The sequence below is a fragment of the Octodon degus genome, unplaced genomic scaffold (assembly GCF_000260255.1).
Source record: "Octodon degus isolate 3935 unplaced genomic scaffold, OctDeg1.0 scaffold00073, whole genome shotgun sequence".
Taxonomy (NCBI): domain Eukaryota; kingdom Metazoa; phylum Chordata; class Mammalia; order Rodentia; family Octodontidae; genus Octodon; species Octodon degus.
The window spans coordinates 9201810-9211861 of NW_004524649.1; the positions used below are offsets into that span (position 1 = coordinate 9201810).

The 10052-nt window shown below is 42.2% G+C and overlaps 1 protein-coding gene across 3 annotated transcripts in view; it reads left to right on the forward strand.

Annotated features, from left to right (window-relative positions):
• Kif16b (kinesin family member 16B) overlaps nt 1-10052 on the forward strand; it is a 299092-nt gene that overhangs the window by 208523 nt on the left and 80517 nt on the right. For 2 of the 3 annotated variants that reach the window (XM_023720154.1, XM_004635609.3), the window contains one exon: nt 3903-4025. The exons of the other annotated variant lie outside the window; for it this stretch is intronic. In XM_023720154.1, the coding sequence (XP_023575922.1) occupies nt 3903-4025 (123 nt within the window). The remainder of the gene's footprint in view (nt 1-3902; nt 4026-10052) is intronic. 3 annotated transcript variants of the gene reach the window in all.

Genomic DNA, 10052 nt, shown 5'->3' on the forward strand with positions numbered 1-10052 from the left:
TCCCTCTGGCCTGCCCAATATAAACATAGTTTAATAGAATATCAAGAATCTTTCACTCTATATCCCCAGACTTCTATATTTCCCATGAGTTTGACTTCACAGAATAATTTTTAAAACTTACATTGCAGCAATGACTTGATGGAAAATCATACTTTATAATATTTCCCCTCTATATTAGTATACTTTTACTCAAATATCTTCATTTCCCTGACATATTTCAGCTATTCATTTCTGTCATAGCTCATTGCTGCGCACTCAAACTGAGTTCCTATGAAGTCGGTGGAACTGAAGTGCACTGTAGCTGAGGAGGATAGCGGAGGGCTGTGGCCACCTTTCTTGTGTCCAGCGTGCTGAGAGATGAAGAGCGGATGACTGTCTTCTCAGCCACAGAGCTACTGCCCATCCCCATCTGGTCCTGGAGGGCAGTAGTTCTGGCATCAGATCAAGAACCTTTTATCAAGGTGCCCACCCAGGAGCCATGTGGAGGGTCCCATGTTGCCGTGAACTATGTGAACATTGTAAATGGCAGCCAAGCTTGGTTCACTGAGCTGCCTTCAGCTAATACTCCCAGGGCACCTGCCAGAGGTGGTGCTTCACTCTGCTATGCTTCCCTTTTGTTTTTGTAAAAGATACAAGAGCCTGTCCTTCCCTTAGGGGTGGATTTCATAACTGTGGCTTCTTGGAAGTAAAGAACCGTATAAAAACCAGACCATCCATTGCGTTTTAATCCCATTTTGAAAACATTTATAAAAAAAGAAAGTTATAGTAGCAGCTGTTACCTTTAGAGCAGAAATGCCAAATCTTTGTTCAAAACTTAGTGCAGCTGGAGAACAGTAAAAGTCTTTGAAACTTCAAATATTTTGCACAAGTTACACTGTATTCCCGAGATCTTGGCCTCTTCCTGAAACATAGTTGGGGAGACAGCACAGCAGCATAAGAGCCTGCCTGGCAAGTACAAGGTCCCAAGTTTGATCCCCAGTACCATTTTAAAAACAAGAGGAAGATAGTAATATTTCTTCACCATGTATCCTAGAAGTGGCCATAAGAAAAAGTATTTGGAAGGCTGACGGTATTTTCTTTGCAGCTCACAGATTATGTCTGGGCAGTTTTGTCAGCAAAACTCTCCCTCAGCAAAAGTCATGTCACTTAGGTAACACTGTACATCAGTTGTTCACTCTCCGCTCTCCTGTCCCAGCTTGCTGATCATGGTATAACTCTCAGTTTGCTTTGTCAGAGCCTACCTTGTGTCCCAAAGAGCAGGGCACTGTCGTGTAGAGCGTTGGAATTGAGAAATAAAATGCCATGCCCACTTCCATAACTGAGGCAACCAGGGGACCAAGGGGTCAGTGATGGCTTTTGCAAAGACATCTCAGACAACTATATCCTGAGCCTTTGGAGTAAACACCACCCGCCATCCCACGTCCACTTTCTGTGGCCAACTCAGGGAAGCAGCAAAAGCTACAGATTCAGCGCCAGATGCAGTGCACTGGTGATATGGTCCTCCACGCCTCTATGACAACCCATAATGCATGGAGTCTAGAAAGGTTCGTGCTTGTAAGTGGAGATAAAACCCTTGGCAAATTGTGAAAGAAAAAGAAGTCGGCCTCCCAGGCCGCTCCCTCGGCTAATGTGTGTGATGACCTTGCTCTTGAAGTGACAGAAGTTCAGTAGAAAGCTTGGAGTAATGATCCCTTGCCGGGAGGTCTGCATTTAAAAATTTATTTCCTAGTAGTTGGGCGTGATGGTAGTCACACCAGGGAAGCTCAGACAGGAAGATTGCAAGTTTAAGCCCATCCTGAGCACCGTAGCAAGACTTTATCTCAAAACAAAAAATAAAAAAAGCACTAGGGCTATCGGTAAATGCAGAGGTGCTAGGTTCAATCCTTAACACCAGAAATGAAGAATTTTATATTCTTTTGGGGGGATTGAAGGGAGAAGGGAAAGCTACCTTTTGCTGCCTGCCCTCCCTCCTCCTGTGCTGTTAGGACAGAGCCTGGAAATGTACATGTGCATGCCCTTGTGTGCTTGCCTGTGCACACACATTCACACATACACATATACACACAGAATCTCTCATGACTTGCAGAGGCCTTGGTGTTGTGGTGAATTTGGTAGGGGCCCAGGTTCCCCCTGAGGTGTAGAGAATGGTTCTGTCCTCCTCTTCCACGTATCAGTTGTCAGAAATCCCTACAATGTCACTTCCCCTCTGCTGAGCTTGTCCCTAGCTATAGTGTTTCCCAACCTCCAACTCCTGGTGTGCACCACCACACGCTGAATCCCTGAGACACCATGTCAGATCCGAGAAAAGATGATGTTCCTCTTTGGAAAATAGTTATTAAACATGACATACTGGCTCAGGCAGCAGAGCAAGAACTGGGTGGCTAACTCATGGCATTTGTAGGTCAAAAAGCACTTCTTGACGTTAATGTGTTCTTATAACTAAAGCCACCAAATTGCTTCTCTCCCTTGTCTCTTTTAAATGGGTCAGCTTGTTCCATGTTTCAGGGAAAGTCTACATTTAAAGTAATTTGGAAATGGACAGTGAGTTGAAAAATCTTTAGCAATGCTTCTATCTAGAAATTCTTCCAGGAGTTTCTCTTTTGGCTCCTGGCATCAGACACAAGTGGTTCCATGTGCCTTTGTGATCCACATGGTTCTTGCTATAGGTGACCAGCTACAGAGAAGAAAATTAAGATGCTCTAAAAGGCCACAGTAACTTCATAGCAGGTCAAGATAGTCACACTCCAGCTAGATTGAAATCAGTGGCCTGAAGCCAGTTGCCCCCTCTGTCATTCATCATCACACCTAACTAGGAGACCCCTGCCTGGGAGCCCCCACACACACACTTCTTGAGAGATGGGTGCTTATTGGTCAAGGAAATGGTTTCATTGCATTATCATGGAATTTCCATCTTCTTGCATTCTGTGTTCGAATTTTCTCTTGGAGGAATTACTCTAAAAATTCATGATAGCAGATGAGCAGAGTGGTGATAAAAGTGGGTTCTGAGAATCATGAGTTCAGATTCTGGGCCTACCACTTACCCCATCAACGTGATTCACCTGCAGTCCAGGGCTGATAAGCCGGGTTAGTAATGACTCCCACCTCACAGGAGGATCTGGAGTATTCAGTGGGCCAGTCCATGTCTGTCGCTAATGTCTTTTACCATCTAGTAAGTATTCAGTAAATGCTGGCTGTAATTGAGATCTAATTGTTTTATTACTGTTGTTTCAAAAATATATCTTATACTTTCTAAAGCTCCAGGTTAGTGCAAACAAGAAGGATTATTTGGAGATTTCTTCCTCTTCACGCTCAAGGGAGCCCATTTTGAGTAGTTTTTTATACCTCTTCCTCAAGACCCTTCCATCAGAGCTGAGTGATTATTAATCAAATAGAGTTCCAGGAAAATACTTGGGCTTATTTTAGTTGCAATTTGAAGAGCTTATAAGATGGCTCAAATTCAAAGGGAAATAAATTTGAATGAATTTCAGCTTTTGCAGCTCTATGCACAGCAGTCTGTGAGAAAAAAAGTTCATCAGATGATCAAGACTTTAGAAAGAAGTCTTAGTTTACACTGAATTTTTTTTTAAAGTTAGGCTATGTAATCTGTCCTTGCTTTCACTTGTTCTTATAAATTGGAAGGAACTTCAAAGCCAGGCAGCATTTTCAACTGGTTTTGCTCTTATTTCTTGGAATGATGTACCCAAAGAAATGGTCTTTTGTTAAAAGAAAGGCTTAGCATTTCTCTTTCAGAGGAAACCATCATTTTTCTAAATAAACTCCACTGGTTTGATGCTCTTTTTCTTTACATGAAACACATTTTCTCCCTCCTGCCCGAGCAACGTATTTGCAGCGGAGTGATGTTGGTTTCTCTTTGTTCTCTCCATCTGATGTGCCTTTGATAGCGGATGGTTTCTCGCTCTTTGGGAGCAAATCCGGATGACCTGAAGGACCCAATTAAGATTAGTATTCCACGCTATGTGCTCTGCGGGCAAGGCAAGGATGCGCACTTCGAGTTCGAGGTCAAGGTACGTGCCCCTTTGCTTTTCTGCAGGACCGCTGTCAGAGGCATGGAGTGCATCCTCTGTCACTTTGTAAAGGAAACTAAAGCTACCTGTGAGTGCTTTGTAAGATGTTGTTGCACCCTCTTTTTTTCCCACATCAATCTGAAAATTTACTTGAAATTCACAAATTCCCAGAAAGCATTAAAGAGTCCTGAGGAAAAAATTTATCTCCACAGTACGTTGGCTATTAACAGAATTACACCCATAGCTTCATCATTTTCTACAATTTTATGGCAATCCTCACTGGTGAACTTTATAAGCATTCAAAACCATGCTAATAGTGAATCATGTAAACTTCAGAGAAGAGGAAAGGTGGGAAAATCAATACATTTTATGAGAAGAGCCAAGTGATGGTATCTATAGCCAATAATGCCATTACAAGAGCTAAAGTTTGCAAGCCGCTTTTCTTCTTGAGGAAAACTCATGTATTCTATTCATAATTGTGGTATATATTGTAGGGAGCCTATATCATAATCATATTTGCTTTTTGAATCATAATTCAGTGTACCAATTTCTCAACAAATAGAAATAGGCTTAGGGAGTGAAGAAAATATAGTAAAGTTGAATAAATTTCCATAATGTAGAAATAAACAATACCCCAAACAATTCATTCTGAGTTCTGAGGAGGAAAACTGTTCCATAAATGGTATTTACAGAATCCTAAAGCAGACATCGTATTTTGTAGTTCAGGGTTCAAAGCAGGAATGAGGCAAGAATGCTCCGTGTGACCACTTCTGCCAGATGGGGTGCTGGAGGCCTGGCCAAAGCACTACGGTCAGGAAAAGAGAGAAGAGCAAATCAGGATGGGAAAGGAAGGACTATAGCTGGCATTTTCTTTTTCGTAATTTGTGTCTGTGTGTAATGCACAATAGTTGCATTTGTTTTGAGAAATCAGTGCATGAATCTATTATATCTTAATCCACTTTTAGTGATTAACCTCCTTCCTAAGCCCCACTTTCCCCTGACTCCTTACCCCACCTCCACAAACTCTGCCTTTTTGCTTCTTACTTTCACTCCATTTTACTCGTTATTTGTATTTAGGCTTCTCATAGAAGAAAAGTGTGATACTAACTTTCTGTATCTGTGTTGTTTCACTTAACATTATGATCTCAGGTTCTATCCAATTTCTTGCAAATGATGTGATTTCATTCTTTATGGTTGAATAATATTCCATTGTGTATATGAACCACATTTTCTTTATTCTCTCATTTGATGATGGACATCTAGGCTATTCCCAGAACTTGGCCATTGTGATTTATGTTGCTATTATATATCACGCGTATCAATATATCACTGTAGTATGATCTCTTCAACTCTTTCAGGAATACCAGCAAGACAGGTATTTCTGGGCCAAATGGAATTTCTATTTAAAATTGTAACAACTTTCTTCACAGAACCAGAAAAAAGAAATCTTTAAACTTATATAAAACCAGAAGAGATGCAGAATAGCCAATACAGTCTCGAGGGCGGGAAAAATGATGGCAATACTTGGATTTCAAGTTATATTGCAAAGCTATAGTAACAAAAACAGCATGGTACTAGCACAATAATAGGCTTATAGACCGATAGACTTGAAGGCACGGAAAGAACCCCATGATGCACCTTTAGTCTCCTGAGTTTCTCCACAGACATATGAAGACAAGATAGCTTTTGAAACTGCTGGACTGCACTTCTTTACACAAGTCTGTGCAACTCTAGTTTGTGGCACATGGAGGGAAGTTATCCCATAGCCAGCAGCATCAGTCTGAGAGTCAGACAGGGAAGCTCCTCCACCGCTCCCCCCCACCCCCGGTAGGTGAGCAGCCTTGCCAGGGTCACTGAGACTTCACTGATTTCATGCCTGCAGTTGCGTATCGTGAAGGAACCCATAGTCCTGGGCAAAGCCCTATATGAGTGCAGGCTCAATTTTTCTCATCTATAAAAATGAGAATGATATTTCTGACTAGGGATTGTCAGTGCATGTAAGGTGCTGTGTCCAGTGACTGATAGATAATAAACAATGAATTGTGGTTAGTGCTGGTATTACTTTTGCTGTTTTCTTTTACTAATTGAAAAATAGTAATTTCCTAATCTGTTTCACTTATTATTTGACTTAGACAACTTTTAGGGAAGAGATGTGCCTATTGCCTTACATCATACTCTCCAAAATAATGATTTCATCTTATTTCTAATGTATTTCCCTTGACTCATAACACTTAATTAAATATTACAGGCTACTATCTCCTCCTCAGTAAATTATACTTTCATTAGTGCTATGGTTTGTGTCTAGTTGTCTTCTCAAAGCCTTATGCAGTCATGGGGCAGGGACTTCTAGAGTTTGAGATTAATTTGTGATCAAGGCTGGGTTTATGGGCCTCAGTACTGCTGAGATTGTAGGTGTGAGTGCTATGCCCAGCCTGGGGCAGATAGCCTGAATGCAGTTTAAGGGAGACAGACTTGCTCTCTGGTGCCATTGTTGCTGCTGCTCCTCCCTTTTGGTCTCTGTTGTTTGCTGCCCCCATGAACTGCTGCCCCCTGCCATGTGCCACTCTGCCTTGGAGCCAGCTATGATGGACTGAACCCTCCAGTAACTGTGAGCTAAATAAACCTTTCCTTCCTTCATTTTGGGTGTTGGGTATTTGTCCCAGCAATGAGAGAAGAGTAACTGAGACAGTTAGGATAGTCAGTAGTGTTAGTGTAATAGTGTCTACTAGGGTCACCAGTAGATGGAGTGTCACGGTGTCTTGGAAGTGTTTTGTTCATATAAACACCAGCTTGGGGATTGGGGCACTGGATTCTCTAGGTTCTGGCTCTGCCATGGTTTGCCAAGTGACTTTTAGTCTTTTAGTTTCTCTTAGCCATAACTTTCTCATTGGTAGAAAGAGGAAATTGGAAACTGTTAGTGGTCTCCAAATTTCATCTTACCTGATCTCTTAGTTATTTTTCTCTTGTGGTTGAGACTAAATACCTGACCCCCAAAGTTAAAGGTAGACAGGTTTATTTAGCTCACAGTCTATAGAGGTTTCAGTCCATAATCAGCTTGCCCCAAGGCAGAGGTGTAGCAGCTCACAGAAGCAGAAAACAGCAAAAGCATGAAATGTGTGTCAAGCCTCTTTCTACCCCTGACATGGTGTGCAGGCAGCCCGCCCTAGGGCAGTGTAGCTTTCACACCCTTAATCCCAGCATTGGACCATGAGTCAATCACAAACTCTAGATTCAATCCTCAAAAGCCTGTCCCCTCCGCCTTGGCTGCATGAGGTTTTGAGAGTGACATCTAGACACAAACCATTACACCTGAGAAGCCCCTTTTCTCCTAAGAGTGTCTTAGGAGAAAAGAGACTGAGAAAGGCCGTAACTCTGGAGCTTAAAGGAGGGGAAGAAGGCAAGAACCTGAACCAGCAATCCCATCTCTCCCAAACTCTGAGGCACCTTGGAGGAGCTCCGAAGCTCGCAGGGATCTCCCCCTTATGTATGCTAATTTTCAGTATTCCTGGAGAAATAAAGAATATCAGGTTTTTAGATTTTAATTACTATATACTGAGTTTTTCGTCTTTTTGAAAAAGTGGCAGTAATTTGTATATTTGAGGTTTTTGTTGAGAGGAACAGTGACTTTGAAGTGGTGATTTTTGTTGTTGTTGTTGTTGTTGTTATTTTAAGATTCGGTGGCTTCTTTATTAAAATGTTGCACCATGTCTTCGGTGTATTACTTCCCACTTCTCTGACCTAGTCATGTCTATTGCTCGGTTGCTTTTCATTTGTTCTTCATCAGTCCAGATGTTGTGTGTCTGTGTAGAGTTCCCTTTGTACATATATGTAATATAACATATATAAAAATAATTTTTACATCTGCCACATTTTTATATTTTCAGATTAGCAGCTAGAAATTCTTTCACCCACTCAGAACTACAATTACCCGAGGAGTGAAACCATATAATGACTTTAGTTGATGCATGGATTTATTTACTTTAACTTATACATCTGTTAATAAAATCTAACCATTAAATTGATTTCATGTATATAACTTGAATGAAGCACTCAATGTTTTGAAACTTAATTGATTTAAATGGAAACTCTAGGCCAGTCAGAGCCTAGGTGGTGGTCTGCAGCCCCAGCCAGATCTGGGAGGATGCTCCTGTCAGAGCAGGTAGAGGAACCAAATACGGCTGGTCTGTGTGGCTTTCCCTTCCAAATACATAAAACCAAGTCCAAAGAGTTCTGCTTCCTTTGATCTTAGCAAAGCCAATAAAAGAAAGCATGTCATTGTTCTGCTTCCTTTTGTGCTTGTCTGTTTGTAACCACCTGCTCAGGAATGGGCTGCTAGCATTAGCCTGGAGGAGGCCTAGTTCTCCCTTCAGGGGTGGTCTCTGCCTTCGGACATACAGCTCGAGGTCTCGAGGTCTCAACACCTGAACGCTCCTGTGGGAGACACAGAGCGAGTGGACTCCCCCTCCCCAAACCACGGGCTGCAGCTCTCAGAACAGTTCTGGGTTCCCAGCCTCCTGTCTCCTCTCCCCAGGTGACCCTTATCAGTCCCATAGCCTTCTGTGTCTCACGTGGAACATGGGGTTAATGAAATCCCCTGGCTGAGAGGGTGAGCAGCGTGTGACCTCATGTACCCACAGGGCCTTGGGCAGTGCCTGCCACATGCTAAGTGCTGGAGTAGTGTTTGTTACTGACATCAAATAAATATAGGAAGGTTTAGGGAATTACCAAGTCTTTACCTTTTATCTCTTCCCACAGTGACTTTTAATGTATAATTAGAGTTTTATGAAGTTTGGGGTTTTGTTTTTTTATGTTTTAGTTTTCGTTCAGTATTCTAACCTAAAGAATTAATATGTAAAAGAAAGCCCACAGAGACTAAATCTATCTGTTGTCTTTATTGGAATAGAGCGGCAGCTGTTTCACACCTGTTGCTGCAATCTTCATAGGCACCCTCCTCTGAGACCCTGAGAACTGTGCGTTGCACTTTGGGGCCTTGTGTGAAAACAGCTATGCACATGCTATTCAATTTTGAAGGGACAGCTTTATGGCTTGAGTGTTTCTTTCCAAAAAATTTATTTTGAAGATCTTATGTTAAAAATCACTTTACTGTTAGAAAAATTTAAGTTTGCCAATGTTTTTCATCCATCATTTAGCCGTTTTCTAGAACAGATAATCTCACTTTTGGTGATATTTTTGCTAACTACTAAATTCTTTCCTTGGTGAATGGATTTTAGAAGGCCAAGTAGATATTATTTTGAAAGTAGATTAAGTTCTTTAGTTTTTTAGGCTTTTCTGAAGAAAATCTGAGGTTAAAGTACACAATATTTTATGTTATTGTACTTGGAACAACCTTTGTAGCTTCTCTTTTTAGAATTCTCAGTATTGTTCTTTAGGGCCTTCAAGGCCTTATGGGGTCCTGAGACCCCACAGCAAGGCACCATGTCCTTTGTGACCTGTGGGGCAGGGCCTGATGCCCATGGTGTGGGTCCCACTCACTGCACGGCTTGCTGGTGGGCCCCGCCAGTTCATTTGTTGGATGGGAAGGCCGGGAGAGCCCCACAGGAAGACTCACTGCTGAGACTGCAACTGGGGTACGGTATGCACACAGGGGGGTTATATAGCATGAGCAATTCATGTGTACAGAGTCCTGGGAACCTGCAAGGGTGCTGCTGTGTGCACCACTGTCTGTTGCCTGCCTACTCCTACCCTATCTGCTTGTGCTTACATAGGGTGCTTTTGCCAGTCTCTTAAGTCACTGCTTCCTCCTGGGGCATTTTCATCGTAATTGCCAAGTAGGTAGTTCCCTTTGCCTTGTTCATTGGAATGAAGGAATCCAGATCCCACTAGGAGAGTCTTCCTGCTCTGCTCCAATTCTGACCACGAGGAGGCCTGGAAGCTGTAAGGCATCCCCACGTGCATCTAATCCCGAAGGGCCCTCTGGACGTGTCTCTCACTTTTATTTCAAATGAGAAGCACAATGCTTTGCGTTTAACTAAAATATATTCAATTCCAAAGGATGGTTCTTTTTTT